The sequence below is a fragment of the Gymnoscopelus braueri genome (genome assembly GCF_963280865.1).
Source record: "Gymnoscopelus braueri genome assembly, chromosome: 22".
Taxonomy (NCBI): Eukaryota; Metazoa; Chordata; class Actinopteri; order Myctophiformes; family Myctophidae; genus Gymnoscopelus; species Gymnoscopelus braueri.
This window is the reverse complement of record NC_137624.1, coordinates 13356326-13383268: the sequence shown is the minus strand read 5'-3', so window position 1 is coordinate 13383268 and position 26943 is coordinate 13356326. Positions and strand designations below refer to the sequence as shown.

Here is a 26943-nt window from a genome sequence, read left to right as displayed (position 1 = left end):
ATCTACAAAGTAACCAGTAACTAAAGCTGTCAAATAATTGTAGTGGAGTAAAAAGTACAATATTTGCCTCTGAGATGTAGTGGAGTAGAAGTAAAAGTATAGACAATTGGAAATACTCCAGTAAGGTGCAAGTACCTCAAAATTGTACTTAAGTACAGTACTTGAGTAAATGTACTTAGTTACTCTACACCACTGCTTGTAACATGGGTTTCCAACAAAGTGCGGCAATTCGTGTCAGTGATGACGAGAAAAAAAAACATTTATAGTTATTTGATTTTTGTAGGATCCTGGCTGCCTTGACATGTCTTACGTGCGTCTGGGCTGGAGAATGCCAACGGCATTCCTTTTGTTGTGGGAAATGGTTCAGGTCTCTATTCGAGCACGTTTTTTATGGATATATATCCCTCCCTAAAATACAGAGTATACGTATGTGTGTATATATAGAGAGATTTCTTTTATTGACAAGTATGCACTTTTGTTGATCCCATGTGGGTTTATGAGTGAAATACCAAACTGGGAGACATGTTCTTTTGATTATAAAAAGGCCCCTACAGTGTAAATCTGCTCTCAGTCAAATCCACTTTGAATAGAGAAATGGAAACTCATTCTATAAATATCTATACAGTAAATATAAATGATCCTATATGGACTGAAATGAACAAAACTTTGTTATGCGTCGATTGGTCTGTCCTCATCCATTTTTCTTCAGTGGGCTGACCAGTCAGTCTGAACTTGCACATCGGCATTGACCGTTGGCATATGTAGGGAGTGAGCAGGTCTGTTTTTTTCACTGTTCCCAAATTTCCCTGTTTCTTGATCTGTAGTCATGGTCACAGTCTCACAGCCTGGATGGACGGCAATGTTTAAGGGATCTGTAGTCGTGGGCGGATGGTGTGTGGAAATGTGGGTAATAGACCATAGACCAATAGACTCTTGAGAATTGGGAAATATGTCCTACAAAACATAAAAAAATATTACTAATTACACACTAATTCCAAAAAAGAAATGGTGAAAATGTATTCTTAAAGGATGAGGTTCAGGCTGTGTGACGCGGCCATCAAATGCAGTCCTAACACCTACGTCGCACTGCCAATCCGACCAATACGTCTGAGTCATAGTGTCGGGGAGCTTTGTCAGAGACCCGTGGTGTCTGTCTGTCTGTGTTCCTTTTGTGCCCATATATGGAGATCTCTGTATCTGTCAGTCCGTGTCCCTTTTATGGAGATCCCAGATGTCATCAGTGTATTCCCAAATATTAGTATATACAGTATACTGCCATATATGGACATATCGGTTGGATCTGCGGGTCTGGACAACCGTATATCCAAACGAATCGACAGTGGCACCGCACTCCCTCGAATTCTTTGCTGATGCGCCTGCCGATTTTGAAGTCGGTCTGTCCCATATATGCGCATGACCATATATGGGCATAGCAGTCGGATCTGTGTCTAGTCTGGACGACTGGATCTCCATATATGCCTATATAGAGTATGGCGCATCCGGTTTGTTTGCGGTTATGTCTGAGTCATAGCGACGTGGCCGTGGTCCTGCCTATATTGTGGGAGAATCAGGTTTGTTTATGCTTCTAAACCTGCCCTGTGCCAGAAAACACCCTGGTCTCAGATAAGGATTAACAACTTCAAACACAAAAAAATATTTGTTAAATTATCCAAAGTAATTAATCATGCTTATTGATGACATAGGTGTAAGAATGTACTGTTATTGTCATAATTGTTTAAAAATGTTTTTTTGTCAAAAATGTTGGCCCTTTAAATTAAAATAATAAATTCAATCAGGCATACACAGACAACTATATCCTAAGGACCCCTGCCTCACTTCCTGGTTTGAAAAAAGGTGGGAAAGCTGCCCAAGCTCTGGTAATCCTTCTATTTTTTTTATAAATGCATTAACAATATTGCTAGGTGTGTCTCAACCACAACATATCAACTTCGTAAGCCCCTCTAAATCTAAACTAAACAAAAATTCTGGTTTAAAATGTGTAATTTTATTAGTATTAAGAGAACTCTTAGCAACTAAATTGGCTTCTCACTACGGCTATGCCGTGGAATGAAAAAAAAAAAGAAAAAACATTTTGTCAACTTCTCAAGAAAGAGTACTATAAATAGTCAAAATGAAATATAAAACACACTTCTAAAGTTGAATTGTCTTGAAGCCATGTTTTTTTAGGGAGGAACGTCAGTGTGGGTGAGCATGGTACTGATAATAGAATATCAGTGTCACTAGCATCTGGAGCCATATGCGCTAGCGCTGTTACAAAGCCATTTCTATGTAATGTGAGACATGCCTCAATAACCTTGTTATCCGTCAGATAATGTCTGTATCTTGGGATGAAGCACGATTTTGTGAAGTGGAAGCATGGCAGAACTCCACCTCCTCAGCTCAACTTTATATAAGTCACTGCATGGTTCTCAAAGTGGGTTTCCGGGGACCCCCAGGGGTCCTTGAGTGGATTCCAGGAGGTCCGCAGCTAAATGGTTGATAGTTAGGAAGTATAGGAACCAAATGGACCCTTACCAGTCTGTAACTCTGAGAGTGTACCAATGGAACCTAATGGACCCCCATAAGGGTCCATTTGGTTCCATGTGGACACTCTCAAAGTTAAATTAACAGTTTTACAGTATATATGGGGGGCCTAGAGCAGGGGTCATCAACAGGGGGTCCGCCAAATCTTTGTGTGATATGATTTTTTTTTTTACATTAACCACTTGAACCCTAGCATCCCTTTTCTGAGGAGAACTTAAGCCAAAAATAGCAGATCTACAAGCGCACAACTGCGAGGCGTTGTGCGCTTGTAGATCTGCTATTTTTGGCAAAAAGTTATAGGCGTAGAGGGAAAAAAGAGCAGCAAAAGTTTATCTGAAATAAAAGAAATTACAATATAGAGGGGGTCCCTGCTTCATCTCTCTCTCAGCTAGGGGGTCCTTGGCCTGAAAACATTGAAGACCCCTGGCCTAGAGATTAAAAATATATATAAATCAAATGAGGGTCCATATCAAACTTGATATGGAAATGAAAAGAATCACCGCTACAGTATAAGCGGCTTGTCAACAGGTTCAATGAAACCATCAGTCAGGGTGTGTCTAAAAAAAAAGCCCTGCTTTCAGTCAATCCAATTGTTCACACCCATTATAATCTCAGATAACTATTTGAGATAACAAGCTGTCCGTTAGTCCATTGAAATCGAATTACACCATTAGGCCCCACAACTCCGCTAACTAAGCAATTGCAGATCCAAACCTGAAGGCAGCGTTGTCCAGAGATCTGCGTTTTAAGACGGCCGTTTTTTTTTGCCGACAGATCGCGAGATTAAAACATCTGAGATTCAGCTGAGTTCACGTTGTCCTCGTCAGATATGGGATCCCTGTGACCCCCCGAGTGAAATCTAAGACACGATGCTATCACAACATGTGGACTTCATCTGTGAGACGGATTAAGCTCTTGTAGTTCCTGAGCCCCTTTCAAACTGTGTTTTACCTCATTTCCGTTCAGGCTGACCCCTCCTGCCAGTGTTGTAAAGTACATTTACTCAAGTACTGTACTTAAGTACAATTTCGAGGTACTTTTACTTTACTGGAGTATTTCCAATTGTCTATACTTTTATTTCTACTCCACTACATCTCAGAGGCAAATATTGTACTTGTACTCCACTGCAATTATTTGAAAACTTGAGTTACTAGTTACTTTGCAGATCTAAATGATTACATTATAAAACATACATTAACCACTTTAGCCCTATTTTATACCTAGGCTGTTTGAAAATAGCAGATCTACAAGCTCACAACGCGTCTCATCGCGACGTATTGTGAGCTTGTAGATCTGCTATTTTCAAACATTTGAGTACTTTTACTTTTGGTACTTTAAGTATGTTTTGATACCAATACTTTTGTACTTTTACCCAAGTAAATTTTGAACACCAGACTTTTACTTGTAACAGAGTACTTCTCCATTGCAGTATCGATACATTTACTTGAGTAAAACATTTGAGTACTTTTTCCACCACTGCCCTCCCATACCTCCTGCTAACTAAAAGGATAAAATTGCAGTCATTATTCAAATTGAAAGCCCTTTTCTCTTCCCTTGTTGTTCCCCCTCCTGAGTGGGTCCGGTGTCTCTCGGCGGACCCCGGGAACCCTGGAATGCTGGTATGTTGGAATGCTTAGCAGGACACCAGATAGGCACCATTCCACCGGCTAACCGTAGTGTGACCGTTAAGAGTTTTATTCTAAGTTTTTACTAGAGCAGTGTTCCCCAAGCCGGTGTGCCAAAGGTACACCGTGCCCCGGTGTGGGGTTTTGTGACAACAAACACATTAATATTGCAATATATACAACTATACAAAACGGTATTAGTTTTTAATTAGCTATATCAGGACTTTGTATGCACTCATTTCCCAATACAGAGGCAAATTTTATACCCTAATTTTTTTTTTAACCACTTTATTATGTTTATTTTGGGCATGTCATTATAGAGACATTTTTGCTTTTAACTTAACAAAAATGTCCTCACATATTTTTTTTAAAATAGCGAAACTATTTACAGTGCAACATGTGGAAAAAAAGCTGTGATTCACTTTAACCCATTAAAAACATGAAAACATTTGTGTCATTTTAGATTTTAGCGCTGGCTAATAAAAAAAATAGATCTACAATCTCACAGCCCGCCACTTTGTGCCGCACTGCGAGTTTGTACTGTACATATGCTATAAAAAATGTAAAAAAACTCTCCCTCTGCCAGGCTAGGGAGAGCCCAGAACTGAGCTCATGCCTCCTTCAATGCATGAGGAGTGAGCAGGCCGCGTCTTATCACCTGACAGGGGGGAGTTTCCCCGGTAGGACGTACTGTAGCGCATGGAAGGAACACGTTATTCCAACCAGTTCCTTTCCCCTCCATCAGGCGCCCCGGCTGACCAGGGGGAGGCAGTATAGAGACCAGGATTACTGCATGTTTTTTTGTAAAGGTACCTATACCCTAGGAGACACGGGGAGAACATGCAGACTCCACACAGAGTAGGCCCTTTCACCAACCCCACCTAGGGTATGGGCACTGATGACGCAGAGGAGAGAACACGCCCCTCAGCGCCCACAGCGTCCCCGGGCGGGAATCGAACCCAGGACCTTCTAGCTGTGAGGCGACAGCGCTACCGACTGCGCCACCGTGACCCCTACATCTGCTATTTTTCTATAAAAATAAAAAAACATCTAAAATACATATACTACTATATTAGATGTTTGTTTTTTTTAATCGGCATTTGTAGAATCGGCCTCAGGTCTTCATGGGTTAAATGCAGTTAAATAACCGAGGTCCATATTTAAGCTCTGCCAGTCTTTAGGTGCCCTAAATATCTTTAGGTATACCCTGCCTCATGTGGGCCCCTGCTAGATCCTCAATGCCCTCTGTCTCTGCCGCGTAGGGGTTAAGGTCAACGGGGCCATGTCGAAGTGCACCATCTGTGTTAGTTAGCCTAATTAGTGACTCACATACAGTGGAATTCCCGCGTGGGTTTTTGAAATGGGGCTAAAAGGGGTTCCCGAGTTAAGACTACACAATCAATACCCGAAAACAACGCCCCGCTTTTTTTCAATACCGACTCACTCGCTCCGAAAACCGATCAACAGGCTGTATTCATAACCCCCAGATGCAATATTTAACCCATTAAGACCGGGAACGCTTCTGTGTCATTTTTAGATTTCTTTGGGCTGTTCAAAAAAATAGCAGATCTACAAGCTCATAGCGCGGATGAGCTTGTAGATCTGCTATTTTTTTTTTATCTTAAATTTGTGCGAATCTTTGAATATATATATATATATATATATATATATATATATATATATATATATATATATATATATATATATATATATATATACTCAAAAATAACTCAAATCTTCTAGGGCATTCTACAAATGTCCTTTTTTTAACTTATGTTGCTATATATCAGTGGTTTTCAAACGTTTTCATGTCAAGGACCACCCAAAATTATATGTATTTGGCCGAGGACCCCCTCAAAATATGTTGCCATATGTTGCCGCGCTACGAGCTTGTATATCTGCAATTTTTTTGAATAGCCAAAGACATCTACAATGACACAAACGCGTTCCCCGGTCTTAGCGGGTTAACAACAACACATCACCACAGGGCAGGGCATGACGAATGGCACTTAGCCTCTCCCGCGTATATAGCGCATAAAAAGGCTCTCCTGTGGCTGCACCCAACGACAGGAAATGAGCTCATGAGAGAGAGGGGAGGTGAAACAATGGCAAGCAGTATGGGGCACCGCGGCGCTGTACTTAAAAAAAATGGGAAAAAATGGACTGGAGTCTGTGTCGGCCTTCTCTCAGAGCTGTGAGAGAGGCAATGGTCCCTGAAGCTGTTTTCCGCCGGTTAAGGCCACCAGAGAGGTGGTCTTTTCACAGCATATAGGTTTTTCCTTAAGTGCCACCATAGGAATGAGGAGGACTATAATATGGTTGCTTTGCTGCAGATGGTTGTCATTTCCTCCTGGTTTTTTGTCCTATAAGAACAGTATAGGTACTTTCAAGGTTGGATTTGCTAGGAAGGGGGCGGGGGGGGGGGGGGGGGATTCAAGCCTCTGCGTTTAATATCCCCCCCTCTGGTCATTCATCTTTATCACTGGCGGCGGTGGTGGATATATTTTATCGCCGCTTCTGGTCAGACTGAATTACAAACACATGCATGTAGACCTGTCTGATATGTTTGATATTCACGTTTGATGATATCACGGTTTAAAAGGTTTTCATGACATTCAGATTTACAAAACATTAGAAGTCTTAATCATGGTCCTTCAAATGTGTATTCAAATGTTTTAATTGAAAAATCCACTCCAGTGAGCCATGGCAGGTTATTTTCTCTCGGTGTTGTGAGGCCTTTTCAGCTGCAATGAGAAAAAAAAAGAAGATTTGCCTGTGGGTGTCGCTGTTGAGGGATTTTGCCTGTCAATCATCGCCTCTGCTCCGCCCCACCCCAAAGGATAGGGGAGGGGAGGGGCCCGGGAGGAGAGGGGGCGGGATTAATGGACTAAGACTCCTAAGTCCATGGACCAATCCCAGCACTTTTTTTTATTATTCAGAAAACCCCAGACCACAGAAAATCCACTTAATTCTTAAAGTTTATTTTTTTTGGGTGTAATTGAGGTCATAAAACAAAATGAATGTCATGAAACCTTTAACAGTTTCATAAACAGCACAGTCCGTTGACATTAACCCTAGGCGTTCCTATAGTGGACGAATATGTCAAAAATGTGTGACCGTGTGAATTCTCTTCAACACAGATGAGGTAGACGTCCTGGACAGACTGTCCCTGCAGGTGTCCAATGGCACCAACGCCTCCATGACGGTGGAGGAGGACAGGTGCTCAGTGCTGCGGGTGGGACAGTACTCCACCCTGGCTCTGCCCCTACGACAGCTCTCCACCGACGGGTACATTTCATTTATCTCTGCCTTTTTTTTATTGTGCTTTATGTGTAAATATGTAGTTTCGTACCATACAAATAATGCATTAACTCTTTCAGTGCCAATGAAATAAAAAAATTATTGCGAACTTTGCCAGCAATTTTTTTTCGTTTTTTCAAAGAAAAAAAAAGTGCTTAGGAAGCGAGATACAGCCTTTTTCAGTTATAGGTTAAACAAAGAGTGGATGGAGCTGCAAATCTTCAGATAATGATATATTGGGTTCTGAACACTTTTTTCAAAAAAAAAAAGGTTTTTTTTAAACTCGGGATTTCTCTGGCACTGAGGGTATAACCCTAAAACTCGGGATAACTCGGGGCTTGGCACTGAGAGAGTTAATGTACGAAAATGTTTAAGTTGTTGATCTAACATCAATCACGAACAAGTGGATCCTTACAAAAATGAATGTCTTTAGATTTTTGTGGTAAAACATTTGGTGATGTGTAAGGCATTTTCTCTTCTTCATTAACCCACATCTGTGTCATTTTATATTTCTTTGGCTATTAAAAAATAGCAGATATACAAGCTCATATATGAGCTTGTAGATCTGCTATATTTGAAAAACCGTGAACATTTTTGCAAATCTTTGAATATATATATATTTTTTTAAAGCGAACATTTGTAACTCAAATCTTTGCTTCTCTGGGTCCCTGGACCGAAATATTTTATATATTCAAAGATTTGCACACATTTTCACGATGTTTAAAAAATAGCAGATCTACAAGCTCATAGCGCGGCACCGAGTGCCGCGCTATGAGCTTGTAGATCTGCTATTTTTTAATAGCCAAAGAAATCTAAAATGACAGAGATGCGTTCCCGGATTGAATCAATCACTGCTGAGTTGAGTTTTACTTTCATGCCATCCGTCATTGAGCCTTTTCCTGACTTCTGCACCGTCAGTAGCGAGTTGCTTCTTGATTGAATGTTTGCCATTTTTATTGACAAAAAGGCATTATGCAGTAAAACATATTTGTACATTATTATCTAAAAAGGATGAAACACAACAAAGCTCGAGGGCTATTGTTTCCATCGTGGTTATAGGACTGTGGCGCCAAACTCACTAATATTGATCATGATGTGCTTGACCGCAGGAATAACAATAAGCCTGGACTCTTTTTGAAATAATAGGCCTGAAAACATGTTTTATTTCGGAAGACGTTTTCGTGTTAAATTGTTGTTTAACCACATTTGTTTTGAAACCCTGCTTTTTTGACCTTCTATGATTGATAATGTGGTTTTACCATGTAGCACTCTGGGAATGCAATACAAATACAATGTATTATTGTTATAATAAGTGAACATATTGTTTGTGTGTGTGTGTCCGTGCGCGCGCGTGTGTGTGTGCGTGCGTGTGTGTTTGTGTGTACTACAGGTTTGCAGATGAATTCAGTCTGCTGGTTCAGCTGCGGAGCGCACAGAGAGAGGAGCGCAGTGTGGTCACCGTGCTCGGTCCTGACAGCCACATCATGCTGCAACTGCGCGTCAGCGCCTATGCTGTCATCTTTATAGGCACACAGCAGCGGCATTATGAGTAAGTCTCTCTCTGTGTGTGTGTGTGCGACTGTGTGCGTGCATCAGTGTTGCCATGTCTGCTTATTATAAGCGACTTTGGGATTGTTTTTCTGTAAAGTTGCTTGTAAATATTGGTGGTTGCGACTTTTTTGGGCTTGTTTCTAAAGTGTAGTTGCTTCCTAATGTTGTTTATACCAGTGGTTCTCAAACATTTTCATGTCAAGGAAACCCCCCAAATGAATATGTATTTGTCCACGGACCCCTTCTAAAAATATTTTTGTACCAGATGTGTTTTTTTTTATATTTAAAAAAATGCACTTTTTCCCCCAAGATATGTTTGAAAATAGCAGATCTACAAGCTCACAACGTGTCGCGTGAGCTTGCTCGTCTAATATCAAATATCCAATGGATATAGGTTTAAAGTGCTCATGTGACCTAGTCGCTTTTTTTTTGGGCTTGTTTTCATAAACCTGGTTGCTTATTTCTCGAGAAATCTGGCAACACCGGCGTGCATGTGTGCATGCCTATATGTGTGTGTGTGTATGGCTGTGTCTTAGGTGAAGTGATTTAGGGTCTACGCGCTGCACCGCACGTTCCTCTTCCTTGAGTGGAACTGAGGCAATATATCACTGACAAACAGCAGACGTGAGCTTGGTCATGAAGTACACATGTTTCGTAATGTCTGATTTATACTTGGTTGCCGTGTTCACTGAACACTGCAAATAGCCTGTCTACAAGCTCATGTTGTGAGCATGTAGATGTGATACTTTCGGCTTTCTTTTTTGTCTGCCTTAATCCATTAAGACCGGGAATGCATCGCTGTCATTTTAGATGTCTTTGGCTATTAAAAAATAAGCTATTTTTGAACAATTGTGAAAATGTGTGCAAATCTTTGAATATATATTTTTTAAAGCAAACATTTGTAAAAAACATTTTGTCCCAGGGACCCCCAGAACCAAAGATTTGAGTTACAAATGTTCGCTTTAAAAAAATATATATATTCAAAGATTTGCACAAATTTTCACGATTTTTCAAAAAATAACAGATCTACAAGCTCATAGCGCGGCACCGAGTGAGCTTGAGCTTGTAGATCTGCTATTTTTTAAAAGCCATAGAAATCTAAAATGACACAGATGCGTTCCCGGTCTTAATGGGTTAATTGATAGGATAGTAGTTTGACAGGAAATGGGGAGAGAGAGATGGGGAGTGACAAGCAGCAAAGGCCGTCGGGATTGGGACTCGAACTCGCGACATGCTGTCAGGCTACATTGAGCCTAGGTGCCCGGACCGCTACGCCAGCCGTCCGGGCCAATATAAATCAGACATAACAGTACTTTGCTCTTACTGAAGAGCTGGTTTATACACCAAATGGACCAGAGTTCAGTTAGGCACATGAATCCGAGCGTCTGCCACCCAGGATTGGAATAGTCTAACTCCATCCCTCAAAAAATGCAGTTCGCTGGGCTCATTTAAAAGAGCCTTAAAAAAAAATCACTTTTCAGGAGGCCAAAAGATTTTCCCGTTAGACAGCAGACCCTCCCCCCCCTGTTCTTGTACATATTTTTTTTCCCCCTTTTTTATTTTTTTGTTGTACTGTACATAGTGTTATTTTTTTATTTTTTTGCTGTTTTTTTTGTAATGATATTTGAACTGTGGTGCCACTATATATGCCTATGAATTGAATACCAAGGCCCTCATTGGAAACAAGTCCGCAAGGACTTTTATGAACGGACCTGTTAGACAAAGTATTTTAAATGTAACTGTGCTGTTTTACTTTTTTTTTTTTGCCTAATAAAATACTCAAAAAAAGTCCCTATTATGGGGTGAACATTCAGCCGATCTATAAGCTCAAAACGCATTGCAACGTAACGCGGTGTAAGCTTGTAGATCAGCTATTTTCGGTGAAGAGATTTGGTGTAGAGGGGGGGAAAAGTACAGGGAGTCCTGAGGGACCCCGGGCAGCGAACTATAGGGTTTAAGTGGTTTACAGTGTTAAGACTCAAGAAAACCCACCCATCCATTCTCAATTTATCTCTCACACCATCAAACAGACAGGACTTATTATTATAATACCCTGCCACGCATTGCTGCAGACAGTGTAATGATCATGCAAAGTTGAAGTTAAATTAAAGCCTGACTGTGTTGAATATTAGCTTTCATATAAAGCATTAGTACCGTCATCAGCCAGACCGATGTATTGTTTTGGTCGATATATCGGACATTATTTGTCCTTTTTGATGACATCGGTATCGGCGATTATGTAGCAGATGTTTCACCACTTTCAACTTGGTGTCCCTATTTTGGGAATTATTAAAATGTTCAAAAATAGCAGATTCTTTCAAATATTTGAATAGGGCTTAAGTGGTTAAATAGAATAACGTTCACTTTATGTGTATTTTATATGATGACCTGTTTGCTTTTAAGTAAAATCTTCTGAAATCGAAACTTTAATCAAATCAAAGTTAGTTTTCTTCAAATTGATTAGAAAATGTTGCACTTTTTGCTATAAAACATCGGTCAAAACATCGGTAGCTTGTGGTCTAGAACCAGTGTTGCCAGATTCTGTGAGAGAAACAAGTAACCAGGTCTAGGAAAACCAGCCCAAAAGAAGCGACTATGGGCCACATGAGCACTTTAACATCAGCTATTAGAAAATAGCAGATCTACAAGCTTACAACGCGTCGCGATGCGACGCGTTGTAAGCTTGTAGATCGGCTATTTTCAAATAAAATCTTGCGAGGAAATTATAATAAGCAGATCTGGCAACCCTGTCTAGAACTCTCCAAAATCAGCGCCAGACCCCCAAAAACCTGCCATCGGTTCGGCCTCTATACCTCACAAGTCTCTGTCATGTGCCGTGTCCTGTCCTCTCAGGTTCCCCGTGCGTAACCTGTCTAACGGGGACTGGCACCGCGTGGCCGTCAGCGTGTCGTCCAAGCGCCTGGCGCTCTTCGTGGACTGTTCCCTGGTGGAGCGCGTCGACTGGGTGTATCCTGGCATGGACATCTCTACCGACGGCCTGCTCATGGTCGGCGGCATCATCGAGGGATTCGAGACTCCCTTTGAGGTAAGGGGATTTCCGCGTTGTTGCTGTGTTCGCGCGCTTGTTGCAATGCAAGCGCCAGATGTTTTATGCGAAAGCCAGACGGAAAACGCAAAAGCTACGTTTTTTTGTGTATGCAGGGAAGTTTACATGCTGCTTAACCCATTAAGACTGGGAAAGAATCTGTCATTTTTTGATTTCTTTGGCTATTAAAAAATAGCAGATCTACAAGCTCATAGCGCTGCACCGAGTGCCGCACTATGAGCTTGTAGATCTGCTATTTTTTTTTAAATCTTGAAAATGTGTGCAAGTCTTTGAATATATATATTTTTAAAGCGAACATTTTTAACTCAAATCTTTGCTTCTGGGGGATTCTACAAATGTCTTCTAAATCCTAACAGTTTTTGGAAAAAACTTATGTTGCTACAATCAGTGGTTCTCAAACTTTTTCACGTCAAGGACCCCCGAAATATGTTGTTCCAGGGACCCCCACCAGAGGCAAAGATTTGAGTTAAAAATGCTCGCTTTAAAAGATATATAAAAAAGATTTGCACAAATGTTCACAATTTTATTTTTTAAACAGCAGATCTACAAGCTCGTAGCGCGGCACTCGGTACCGCGCTACGAGCTTGTAGATCTGCTGTTTAGATCTGCGTTTTTTTAATAGCCCAAATAACTCTTAAAATGACACAGATGCGTTCCCGGTCTTAATGGGTTAATGACACACACACACACACGCTTGTACACGTGTGCACACAGATGCATACATGCACAGTTTGCTCGCACATACTCAGAACAGAGCTACAGAGTCTGTAGGCCTTGTGGCCTTATCCAACCCCATCCTCAGACACAGACCTTACCTGCCTTTGTTCATTCTTTTTAAGTGTTTCCCCTTGGAAAAAGTACTCCATTTCTTTACTTATGTAAAAGTATCAGTACTACAATAAAGAAATACTCTGTTACAAGTAAAAGTCTGGAATTCAAAATGTACTTGAGTAAAAGTATTGGCATCAAAATGTACTTAAAGTACGGAAAGTAAAAAGTACTCATTATGCAGAAAGTACCATTTTAAACATTTCAAATGTATAAAAAGAATTTGAAAATAGCCGATCTACAAGCTCACAATGCATCGCAATGCGACGCATTGTGAGCTTGTAGATCGGCTATTTTCAAATGGCTGAAATGTATGGGGCTGAAGTGGCTGAAGTTATGTTTTAGAATACATTGAAACCATAACTGGGGCAAAACGGGGACAGAGTCAGGTGGGGAAATGAAACAGAAATCTGCATGTTGTCATAAAAAAACAAACGAGGAAACGCTGTAATACGCTCAGCGAACTCTGTGTTTATTTATCCATTTCTGAGTGTACGAATTGTAAGCAAGTGGACACTCAAGGGTCCATTTGGTTACTTTTTACACTCTCTGGGTTAACCCTTTAAGACCGGGAAAGCATCATTTGTGTCATTTTTAAGATTTCGTTGGCTATTCAAAAATAGCAGATATACAAGCTCATAGCGCGGCACAGAGTGCCGCGCTACGAGCTTGTAGATCTGCTATTTTTGAAAAATCGTGAAAATGTGTGAATCTTGGAATATATATTTTTTAAAGCAAAGATTTGTAAAATATGTCGTTCCAGGGACCCCCAGAAGCAAAGATTTGAGTTACAAAAAACAACAACAATTCAAACATTTCCAAAAATGTCCAAAAAAGCAGATCTATAAGCTCATAGAAGAAGCCAAAGAAATTAAAAAATGACACGGATACTTTCCCGGTATTAATGGGTTAAAGCAACAGGATAGAGGGATTTTACAGTATATATTTTACAGTAGATGTACAGTATACCGTACGTACAACAACTTCAAGCTGGCCCAGACTCCCAACTCTCCAGGGGGCGCTAAGTGAAGTTTATGAAGGATGAGCTTTACGGCCGTATCTCCATGGGGGGTCAGGAGAGGTCATACAGAACATCACACATCTGCATTTACGCTTAGCACCGCTGGAGATGGATTCTCCACCACCTCGCTTCCCGCGGTGCGAGCTCTCAGCGGACAGAATGGATCAAAACCACACGAGTCAAAACCAAAGCAGGGCCGAGCGCTTCCTCGCTGTTAGGGTGGCGACAGCCTTCACTCTTCACTCTTCAGTCTGCTTTGGCTGTGTGTCGCGCATTAAGGGAAAGGGAGGCTTTTCTGATCTCCGGGGGAAGGGGAAGTTGTAGTTTATTTTCAAAAGATTTTTATACATTTGAAAACTTGAAATGGGACATTCTGCATAATGAGTACTTTCTACTTTTGGTACTTTAAGTACATTTTGATGCCAATACTTTTGTACTTTTACTTAAAATTACATTTTGAATTCCTGTATTTTATTTGTAACAGAGTATTTCTATATTGCACTATTGATACTTTTACTGAAGTAAAAACGTGAGTACTTTTTCCATCACTGATCGCCCATAAGGGAAAGGCAGTCTTTTCTGATCTCCGGGGGAAGGGGAAGTTGCTGTCACAGTTTTCACCCAGCTGATGGCTACTCAGATGGCTCAGATGAGTGCACAGGGGAGCTGTGAGGGGTTAGCCACTTTCAACCTGGCATCGATATTAAGAAAAGAAAAGAAAGGAAAAAGAAACTAAAGGTTGCATCACTTTGTGAGCTTGTAGATCTGCTATTTTCTCAAAGTGCTTTGACGTATACATGTACAGGGCTTAGCCCAGTGGTTCTCAAACTTTTTCATTTCAAGGACCCCCAAATTGACACTTCTTAGCCCGTGGACCCCCATTTGAAAAGATATGCCTCAGGGACCCCCATAAGGGAAGATTTCTAGGGCTCTAGCAGTGATTTTCAACCATTTTAATTTCAAGGACCCCCAGTTTGACATGCATTAGGCTACGGACCCCCATTTAATGACATTTCTATCTCTGGGACCCCAATTTATATTGTAAAATCGATGTTAATTTAACTCTGAGAGTGTACAAATGGAACCAAATGGATTTGGTTCCATTTGTACACTCTGAGTTACAGACCCATAAGGGTCCATTTGGTCCATTTGGTTCCTAACTATCCACATTTAGCTGGGGACCCCCTGGAACTCCCTCAAGGACCCCCTGGGGGTCCCCGGACCCCACTTTGAGAACCAATGGCTTAGCCAGTTAAGAGTCTTGCTCAGGGACACTTTCGAAACTGGCGACCTGACGCTTCCCAGACAGCCTCTCTCTTCGCACTCAGCTGCGGCCGCCTAAACATAACGACGCTTCATTGCAGCCTGTCACTCTCGCCGTCGCTCAGACCTCTGCAGTCGATGACAACCTCTCCCTTCTGTTTCAGAGTGTTTATTTCCCAAGCAGGCCTGCCACTTTACCCGTGGCACCAAGCCAAAGGGCCATTATATGAAAGATACAAAGTGTTCTCGCACAGGTTCCAACAACAGCACGTATAGTGAAGGGGTCCTGCAGATGTATAACCTCAAAGGACTGTATGAGACATTTGCAGTGGCCGGGAGTGTAGTTAGCACATCCTGTGTGTGCTTAAAATGTCATGAGTTTTAGTTTGTTTTTATTTTTAAAAGATTCGAGCGGAAGCGACAATATATTGTATGTAGACTGTATACGGTAAACCGACCAGCTCAGTGGCCTTGTGGTTAGAGTGTTCACCCTGAGATTGAAAGGTCGGGGCTCCATTCCATGTCCGGGTCATACCAAAGACTGTAAAAATGGGACCCAATGTCTCCCTGCTTGGCACTCAGCATCAAGGGTTAGATTGGGGGTTAAGTCCCTGTGACATACTTACATCATGTCCAGGGGGTGTACTTGTACATCAAGCCACCTCACGCTACAAAAACAGGAGATAGGCTCCTGACCTATGGGCCACATGGCTTGGGAACCGTTTGTTCTCAAGGCTACTTACTTACTAATATACAGTATAAGCAGAGATAAACAATACACACAATGTATCAGAATCCCTCCCACAAAATAAAGGAGTACAGTACTTACAGTATAGTATTTGTAAATCAATAGTATTCATTTGTAAATCAACAAATGCAAGGCTGTGAGGAGCCAACACCAACAAAGAATATTACTCTTATGCACTGCAACTAGTAATACAAATCTTGATTCTTGAACCGCTTTTCCCAATTCCATCCTTCCTTTTTACTGTAGCATCTAAATCCTACAGTCCTCTAAGTCTAAGTCCTCAGTGTTACAATAATGTATCCCTTTGTAACTCAGAGACACGCACGCATGTACACACACGCACACACACACACACGCGTGTGCGCACACACACACACACACACACACACACACACACACACACACACACACACACACACACACACACACACACACACACACACACACACAGCCAGACCTTCTTCTCAGTCACAGACACATTCCAGTAAACATTGCCTAGGGACAGATCTAGGTGTGTTGATTACTGTTTGGCCGGGTGACAGATCCTCAGGTACACTGAAACCTATACAGTTTAGCCTCAAGTAACCTCCTACTGTGTGTGTGTGTGTGTGTGAAACTAAAGGGGAAACTATAATAAAAGAATGAACGAAGGCAGAGGTAACACTGTCTGTAAGGTCCTCGTCTGAGGATGGGGTTGGATAAGGCCACAGGCCTACAGAATGTAGCTCTGAGTATGTGCATGAAAACTGTGCATGTATGCATCTGTGTGCACACGTGTACAAGTGTGTGTGTGTGTGTGTGTGTGTGTGTGTGTGTGTGTGTGTGTGTGCGCGCGCGCGAGTGTGCATGTGTGTGCAGATACTACAGAGTACAGACAGACAGACAGAACACAGGATGAACAGTGAGTGGATAGATAAGAATAAGATTCAAAATAAAATTGTATAATGACAATAGAAGTAGTTTACAGTAAAGTAAAAGCCTAGCCATCCACTTTGTTTGTTTGTGCGGTTTAGCGCAATGTACTGTATAGTCAATTAATGATTCTAGGTATATAATTGCGTCATTGTGTGGCTTACAGTGCATCTTCTTACCAAACCTCAGTGCATCGCTTCACTTAATCACTTCCTCCTGTGCGTACAGGGTGACCTGCGACAGCTGAGCTTCATGATGGGGGACCCCGGCGCCGCCCGGGACCACTGCACCCTGCACCCACCCAGGTGTGGTGCGACGACCAAGCCACCACGCTCCACCCGCACCGATGACACCCTGGAGGTGAGACAGAGAGAGAGAGATGAGAGAGAGAGAAAATAAACGGCAAATCTTTACAGTGGACATTCTTTTATCTACAGTGATATCGCGCCCTATTACATGAGAATAGGGCAGGAAGGGAATCGATAAGGGAATTGGGCCTCTTCCTTATTTTCGTCACAGGTGTTACCAATGATGCTAATGAAGGCGGTGTTCCATTCTGGTCAAATAAAAAGACTCTTCCACTGGGAGCTCAAACGGTGTGCGGACTTCCCCTCTTTTTCTCATGTACGTATTGTTGTCCAGAACCCGATTAACTGCTTTAGGATGTGCGTGCTTATCCTTGAGGGGGTTGCAAATGGACCCTTACGGGTGCGTAACTCTGAGAGTGTACAAATGGACCATTTGGTTCCATTTGTACACTCACAGAGTTATGGGGGTCCTTGAAATTAAAAGGTTTGAGAACCACGGCGCTACACTAAATGGAACAGAGCCTTTATTAGTGTCATTGGTAAGACCTGTGAAGGAAAGTAAGGAAGAGGCCCAATTTCTTTCCAAAATGGCTGCTGTGCTCAGAGCCTATTCTGATACCTGTGTTGTTTGCACCAACAAGACAAATGGCAGACCCCGACACTCAACCAAATACCCACATGTGTGTTTCAAATAATGGAGAATACAGATTGTCCATTTAACACTGGGAGAGGCCTAAGGGCCCGTACACACTGCAGGAGATTGGGTCCGATATTGCTGTCGCCGACATTTTTTGGCGCTCGCCGACAAAACCTCCCGATCTGACGCAGATCGGCCTTTGATCTGCGAGATAATGCTCGCTGTGTGTGAAAGGCACCGCGAGACGATATGGGCGCGATAATCCGCTCTGCGACGGCTTTCCGACCGTTTTCAGATAACTACCATGTTAGATAATCATACATTATGAAAGGGTCTGCGAGGAGATCCACGCTACAGCCAATGAGAGCACATTACAGCCACCGTGGCCAGGGGAGCGTCGCTGGATCTGACCACAACAAACAGTCCCTACCGCAATATTACCGTCCAGTCCTGTATTAAGTTAACATTATAAAACAAAATGAGAGAGTGAGCGAGCCTGGTGGGCTGTTTATTTTAGAGGAATTGTACAGAGAGAGAGAGAGAGAGAGAGACAGACAGAGAGTGAGAGCAAGAGCGAGGTCTCTGTGTGTGTGTGTGTGTGTGTGTGTGTGTGTGTGCAGCATGTGCACGCTGTGTCAGAACAGCGTTGCCAGATGTTGCGAGAGAAATAAGCAACCAGGTCTATGAAAACAAGCCCAAGAAAAGGCCACTTGAGCACTTTAAACCTATTTACAAATACATTGGATATTTGAAAATAGCCGATCTACAAGCTCACAACGCATCGCAGCTATTTTCAAATAAAAATCTTGAGAAAATTGTGGAATATTTTCCAAATCCACACAAATCTTGTATGGGGGTCTATGATGGCACAACATATTTACAGAAGGGGGGTCTGCGGACAAGTACATATTATGTGTTGTTTAAACCACTGGTTTAAACAACATTAGGAAACAAGGCCAAATAAGCAACTACACAAATAAGCCCAAAAAATGTACCCTGCAACAACCAATATTTACAAGCAACTCTACAGAAAAACAAGCCCAAAGTCGCTTATAATAAGCGGACATGGCAACGCTGTCACTGACCGCTTCTGCGCACTTGACGTGCGAGAGAGAGAGAGAGAGAGAGAGAGGGGGAGAGAGAGAGAGAGAGAGAAAGAGCGAGAGAGGGGGGAGAGGGAGAGGGAGAGAGGCATATCACGGGATACGTCGATTAAAATGAATTGGAATAAACTCAAATGTATGTATTGGGTCTGACTCTGGAGATAGCATTCTAGTGAACTATCCTACAGTGTGTCAGCCCTTGTCGGGGATCAATCCTGTTGTGAAGACCACAACGATATATGACAGCCGATTTCAAGAAATAAACTCCTGCAGTGTGTTATGCTTAACGATCAGATGACCCCCCGACCACTTTAAGGTCCTGCAGTCTGTACCTGCCTTAATGAACCTGTAAGGGTTCACCTGTGCTGTTCAGCCCATCAGGTGCATTTAATACAGAGCTCTGAGATTGTTTGCTTGTCTATTGGTTTGTCCCTGAACTGTACATTTATTCTATATATTTTTATTTATTTACTTCTTCCCCTCTTTGTTTCTATGTCAAGGAGCTTCTGCTGTCCTCAAATGACCTGGAGATGGGATTTTTGGGAGACTCAAAGGCTGGTTCTTTCTTAGATGTTGACAGGAAGGTGAGTAGGACTGAAAGCACGGTTGTGTGTGTGTGTGTGTGTGTGTGTGTGTGTGTGTGTGTGTGTGTGTGTAGAGTAGCACACATCACACCACAGCAGTTCTCATTCAAATGCTGCATATCAACCATTTCCAGTGTGGGGGGCGAAAAAAAACTTGAAATGAAATCATGACTTTTAAGAGCCTCATATATTTTCCTGCATGTGTGGCGCACCGATTTAGCAAATCTATGTGAGCTTGTCGATCGGCTATTTTCGGTGCATGACACCGGCGCTCAACCAAATATACATCTGGCTTTCGGATCATTAATGTTAAATACAATTTGTATGATTTATTGAACTCATTAACTGCCAGAAAAAAACATTGTCTATGCTGCCCTTTGCCAGCAATTTCAGAGTTTTCACAAACCTAATCATAGAATATTATTCTTCACAACGAGCCACCCGCCGATCACTTTGAAAGACGTAGAGGGGTCTCGTAGACTCTGTGAAAGAAAATTGTGCCGCCGCGATAATCCCTTCCATAGATATGGGCAGTTGTGTGAGGGGTGGTTTTCGCCCCCAAAACAACAGTAAGCAAAGCCATTTTCCCAAATCGAATAACAAGGAAGTGAACGGGCTGTTTTTTTTTTGGGCGATCACGTGATTTGCTGTTGCTTTGCTTCCTTAGGAGTTAAGGGGGGGAGGGTGGGGGGTTAAGGGTTGCTCGGGGACACTTTGACACCTAGACCGAGGCCGGGCGGGAGGCGAACCGGGGACATTGTGTTTCCCAGACGGCCTGTCTACCCATTCACCTCTAATGGAGGTGGGCTGGGGTGGTTCTTGAGGATTGTTAGAAATATGCTAGTGGTCCAGAGAACCCACTGATCAACATGATTCACTCAAACAAACAATGCAAACATCGCCTAATAGTCCCACAGCCGAGACCTGCGTTTGGGGGTCTATTAAGTTTATTTGTGTGTTTTGGAGGGAGTGGACACAGTTTAGTGGTAGTTTTTTTTTTTTTTATCCCATCTGCAGGAAGGCAGCTCCAGCCATGCAACCTAACCACTGCTAAGTCTGCTTTCTCGAACTTCATTTCTCATTAATCTCTGTCTGTAAAAAACCACACAGCATAGTGTTTTGTTTTTGATGCAGGCCCTCATCTGTCGTTAATTAGCTTCGAGAGAAAGGAGGCGGGGCACTCGGGCGTCTGAGGCCGGCAGGCCGCAGCTGTCCGATTCTTGTCCGTGTGTGTGTGTGTGTGTGTGCGTGTGCGTGAATGTGTCTGTGTGTGTTTTTACACGCGCACATGCTTGGTGTGTGGGTGTGTCCGCCCACGTGTTGCGCACGTTGTGTTGTCGTTGCCAAGTGAAACTTTGTTGATAAATTGGTCACTAAGTGTTGTACAGAACAAAGCACTTAACCACATGAACCCAATGAATCAATTTTCTGGGGGGGGGGGGCGAACATTTGTCGAAAATAGCCAATCTGAGCTTGTAGATCGGCTATTTTCGGTGAAGATATTTGCTGTAGAGGGGGACAAAGGAAGGGAGCCCAGTATAGACCCCTGGGGGGGACTCCAGTTAACTCTCTTGAGTGCCAAGAACGAGTTATCACGAGTAAAAATATAAATAAAAAAAAAACCTTCAGAACCCAAGATATCATCATCTGAAGATTTGCTGCTCCATTCACTTCTTATTTAACTTATTACTGAAAAACGCTGTATCTCGGCTCCTGAGCACTTTTTTTTACTATGTATTTTTGGCTGGCACAGTGTGCAATTATTTTTTTATTTCATTGGCACTGAATGAGTTAATGAAGTATATAGGGTTTAAATGGTTAAAGGGATAGTTCACCCCCAAAATAACTTTTTTTCTATCGATTACACACTCCATGGAGACTTGAATTCATGGAGATGTTTTAGCTTTTGTCGCATTCCTAAGACAATAATTTGATGACCAGCTGCGGCTTCGGTAGGAGACACAAAGTGTCAATTTTGAGTCTCCTACCGGAGACATAAGCATCTTTACGCTGGTCATCAAATTATTGGCTTAGGAATGCGACAAAAACAAAAAAACCTTCATGAATTCAAGTCTCCATGGGGTGTGTAATCGATAGGAAAAAAAGTCATTTTGGGGGTGAACTATCCCTTTAAACACTAGCATGTCTGGCCTCTTCTCCATCTGCCGCATCGTGACTGATCGTTGGCCCCCGCTGTGGCCTGCTAAACGTCTCCGTGCGCTCGTTAAAGTCTTTTACATCTCGTGTTAATGGAAAAGTTATTGACAGCCACTATCTGATTCCATTTAATCTTGGATACGGATAAGCAGCCTCGTCATCAACGCCAATGTCTCAGGATTCTCGCTGTAAATATGCGATAGTGCGACATTGCTTGAGCGGGTGCGTGCATGTGCCTTGGTGTGGGTGTTTTATGTGTGTGTGTTGTCTGTCCATCCATTTTCCTCGGTTCCTTTCCCGTTGCCAAGTGAAACTTGTTCATAAATTGGTCACTAAGTGCTTTACAGAAAACAAAGCAGTTAAACACTGCCCTGCCAGGCCTTCTCCTCCATCTGTCTTGTGGCTGATCACTGGCTGTGGCTTGTAAATGTCTGCGTATGCTCGTTAACCACACCAACCCTAACGTCGCTATTCTGGGGGGGGCCAACATTCGCCACCTATTTATGTCAAAGACATTTTGGTGTAGAGGGAAAAAAAGAAGAGGGGTACATGTGGGCCCATAACAGACCCCTGAATGACTCGGGTCAATGAAGTATACAGTAGGGTTTTAAGTGGTTAAAGTTGGAGGCGTGTTTTTACGTCTCATGTCAAGGGAATGTTGTTGACAGCCTCTATCTGATTTAATTTCCCATCTTGGATACGGATAAGCAACCTCGTCAGCGCCAAATGTTCAGGATTCTCGTTGTAAATATGCAATCATGCGCCGTTTGCTTTGTGGTTTTTTCCACTGTGTGTAGCATAATCAGGCTGTCATTTTGTTTTGTCTCAACATCGTATCTAAAATTCCAAATTCAAAAACAGGAAAAAGCACTTCCTGCAACGCAGAGGTTGTTTTTGCATTGGCACTTTACGCCATAAAACACATTGTTGGCGTCGGTGTACGGCCGGAATGAAAAACTCGGTCAAGGAACGTGCGCTTGGAATTGAAGAGAAAACATACTGTAGCAGGGTTCTATTTGATTTTTTTCGTCTTGATTGTAAAACGTAACCCATTAAGACCGGGAACGCATCTGTAGATTTGCATTTTTAGATTTGAGCTAAAAAAACATTATTTTACACTTTGGCTATTCAAAAATAGCAGATCTACAAGCTCGTAGCGCGGCACCGAGTGCGAGCTACGAGCTTGTAGATCTGCTATTTTTGAAAAATATTGAAAATTTGTGCAAAACTTTGTATATATATTCTTTTAAAGCGAACATTTGTAACTCAAATCTTTGCTTCTTGGGTTCCCTGGAATGAAACATTTTAAGACGGGGGTCGGTGGCCAAAAACATATCATTTTGGGTGGTCCTCCACATGAAAAAGCTTGAGCACCGCTGATATAGAAACATGTTTTACAGAAAACTGTTGGGATTTAGAAGACACTTGTAGAAGCGGCCTCAGGTCTCAATGGGTTAACTCATCAGACTGTCTGGTTCTCTTTACAGTAATAGCGAATGGCCAAAAATGCTGATTGTGATCTCAAAGCTTCATAACACGCGTTAGGCCATAGCGTGGCGTGCGGTGCCAACGCGCCGTCTCCTGCCAGCTCCACCTGGTGCTAAGTGGATTCAGCGGGATGGCACTGAGGATGCCAATGTCATGATATATAGAACACTTACAGTCCTCTGACTGGTTCCTGTTACAGAGAGTAAAGTATACAGAAACACGCGAGGCCTCTCTCTCTCTCTCCTGTCAGTTAAATATCCCTTTGTACTCTGGCCGCGCCGTCTTGAAGCTCTTCACATCCACAGTATACGTCTTTGTGGCCTGATGTTTGCCAGTTCTTTGTCTGTCTCTCTCTGTCTCTTAATCACCTAGTTTGACTCTGTCTGTCTGTCTCTGATGTACAATATTTGCTTCCACTGCAGAATCCTAGAGTCTTGAGTTTTACTCTGAGTTTACAAATGTTTGTAGACATTATTTTGCAGACATTTGTAGGTTTGTAGAGAGGTTCAATACTTAATTTTGTCTCCGAGGAGAAATTTGTCATCACCCTCCATTCATCACCTGTAGACTTACCCATAATCTTCCCCGCCATTTTGACCAATCAGATTTAAACTTATGATGGACTCTATACTAGCGCTATTATATTTCTGCGTACACCAAAGTGTCTAAGCCTGCGGAGAAAATGAGGGCGCCAGTGTATTTTTGCACACACACTTGTCACATCGAGCGTTCCAGCTCATTTCACAATCGATCTGTTACTCCCAGATATTTATACGAGGGGACCTGTTTGATGTCAGGACCATGTATTGGTGATCATGGTGATAGACCTGGGATCCACCACACATCTCCTCAGTTTTCCTTTCATTAATATGTAGGTGTCATCACACCGTCCTACAAACCTGTCCACTCCAGTCGTATGGCTACTGATGTTAAGATTTTTCAAAAAGATGCGCTGAGAGCTTGTATATCTGCTATTTTTGAGAACCACTGTTCTAGATTTTTTTTTCTGATAAACTTGCTATATATCTATGTAGCTAAAATCTAAGATGAGTTCGTTGATACAGATGCTTTCCCGGTTTTAAGGGGTTAAATCTCACCTTAAATCTCATCACTAGTGCCGCGATTCCTTCCGTAGGCAATGCAGATCTAATGATCGCTCTGTTTCCCTACGGAGCGCCTCCGTTTATCATTCTCTCCAGAGATTTCACCACACTGGAGATTAACCCATTAAGACCTGAGGCCGATTCTACAAAATGTCTTCTAAATCATAACAGTTTTTTTGAAAAAACGTATGTTGCTATAATATCAGTGGTTCTCAAACTTTTTCATGTCAAGGACCTCCCAAAATGATATGTATTTGGCGGCGGACCTCCATCTAAAAAAAAATCGTCCCAGGGACCCCCCAGAAGCAAAGATTTGAGTTACAAATATTCGCTTAAAAAATACACATATTCAAAGATTTGCACAAATTGTCACGATTTTTCAAAAATAGCAGATCTACAAGCTCATAGCGCGGCACTCGGTGCCGCGCTGTGAGCTTGTATATCTGCTATTTTTGAATAGCCAAAGAAATCTAAAATGACACAGATGCGTTCCTGGTCTTAAGGGGTTAATGCTACTGGCCTATTATTCTCTAGTGGACAGGACCGTCTGGGAACTGGAACTATAATAGATTTCCCCCCTCAAAGTTCTGACACCATATGGGTGTCAAATCAATAGATCAACCTGGCCGTCAGCCTTGAAAAGACGATGCCATGCTGGCGTTAGTTCCACCGCGCGTGTTTTTAAGGAGAAATGCACACATTCCGCCCGGTCATGTCGCTTTGTTAGTCTGCATAGCTTTAGTAGAGAGTCTCCAAATGTAACCAAATGGACTTACAAGAGTCCATTTGGTTACACGTAGACCCTTGGAGTTATTATAATTAATAGATACATGTTACTGTGTCTCTGTGTCTTTCCCCCTTTCATCAAGTTGAATGTTTTACACTACGTTTTTTTGACGTCTGTTTGCCACATTCTCTCTCATGTTTCTGTGTGTCTATAACCACTGTACTTCTGTTCCTTTTTGCTTCTTGCTTCCTTTTTTGAATTAGTCACTCACTCTCTCTCTCCCTCCCTCTCTATGTCCCTGTTCCCTGTTCCTTGTTCCCTGTTCCCTTCCTGTCTCCGTCACTGAACGTAACGTTTGTTATCTATGCATGTCTAAATATAATATTTTATTTGGCTCCGTCTTTGCCCTCCCCCCTCTCTCCCTTCAGCCTGTTTTTCATTAACACCCCCCCCCCCCCCCTCGTACCCCGGGACGCGCACACACAGAACACAAGTCCAGACCAGCCTGAAATAAGAGGTACATCAGGTCCTGCCTCTTGCGTCCATTCCGCTCCCCCACACAGACCCAACACGTGCAGGGTTTAAAAATAGCACCACCCACATTAACAAGATGTTTCTGTTTTCCTTTTCGCCGGGGTCTGCTTCCCCTGCTCTTTGAAGCGTGACATGTCTGATTGTGGGGGTCTGTTGTTGTGGTTTTCCTTGACTTTGATGCATGTCCCGCGCGGGACCGCCGGTTCTCCCTAAAGACGGGGGGGCACCGCCGCGCCAGTTCATCATGGTCTCTCTCTCCCCACGTGCCGCGAGATATTAAACACTGCTGGAGGTCAGCGACCTTTTGGCGAAAAACCGCATAATTGAAAAGCCAGACCAATATTCTTCAACATAAGCTTTGAACTCTTGTCCCCCCCTCCATTTATACCCACACACCTTTGTTTTAGCGACACAGTCCATTTGGTTCCATTTAAACTCTCTTTTGAGTTAAAGTAACATTGGGATTTAACTGTGTAGCAGTTCAAACAAAGGTATGTGGGAATTGAGCTCCTGTTCTTATTCATTTAGGAGATTTTGCTCATGGGTTCGCTGTGGAACGGGAATGGGATGTGTGTTGAATTATAGGGTTTATATCCATGAACACGGTCTGAATTGGTGTGTTAATCCTGGTCTCTATACTGCCTCCTCCCCTGGTCAGCCGGGGCGCCTGATGGAGGGGAAAGGAACTGGTTGGAATAACGTGAATTCCTTCCACGCGCTACGTCCAACCAGGGAACCTCCCCCCTGTCGGGTGATAAGAAGCGGCTTGCTAGCTCTCATGCATTGAAGGAGGCATGAGCTTGGCTCTAGGCTCTCCCTAGGCTGGCAGAGGGAGTGTAGCCCCCAGGATTACATCTGGGTGAAAAAATGGGTTACGAAATCGTGGGATAAAAATGCAAGAAAAAAAAAAGAATTGGTGTTGTGTTAAGAATTCTAGAAGTGTTGGGGCTGACCGGATAGTACGTCGACCACATGATTGCTACATCACCGGCTCCATTCTGGCCAAAGAACTATACTGTGTGTTTTTGTGTGTTTGTGTACATACGTTTTCTTTTACCACAATTGTTTCCACCTTCCTGAACCAAACCTGTTGCAGATCAGTGGGCGTATACAGTTCACTTTCGACGCGAAGGCGAAAATGTCCCAAAAGTTACAAGAATTGTGAAAATAACAGATCTACAAGCTCAGTTGTAAGACCACAAGTAAGACGCGAGAACGCTGGAAGCGAACGCAGCTCGAAAATATTGTGTATTTACGGACTTGTAATCCGTGTTATTTCACCGTGATGGGGAGAGAACATTGTGTGTGTGTGTGTGTGTGTGTGTGTGTGTGTGTGTGTGTGTGTGTGTGTGTGTGTGTGTGTGTGTGTGTGTGTGTGTGTGTGTGTGTGTGTGTGTGTGTGTGTGTGTGTGTGTGTGTGTGTGTGTGTGTGTGTGTGTGTGT

The 26943-nt window shown here is 42.7% G+C and overlaps 1 protein-coding gene across 1 annotated transcript in view; it reads left to right on the top strand.

The window, feature by feature from the left end:
- LOC308078855 (uncharacterized protein) overlaps positions 1 to 26943 on the top strand; it is a gene marked incomplete at its 5' end in the record, with an annotated part of 216942 nt that overhangs the window by 50425 nt on the left and 139574 nt on the right. Inside the window, 5 exons of the mRNA XM_080420199.1 lie at positions 7310 to 7457; positions 8860 to 9018; positions 11874 to 12066; positions 17088 to 17219; positions 19408 to 19491. Coding sequence (XP_080276325.1) covers positions 7310 to 7457; positions 8860 to 9018; positions 11874 to 12066; positions 17088 to 17219; positions 19408 to 19491 — 716 coding nt within the window. The remainder of the gene's footprint in view (positions 1 to 7309; positions 7458 to 8859; positions 9019 to 11873; positions 12067 to 17087; positions 17220 to 19407; positions 19492 to 26943) is intronic.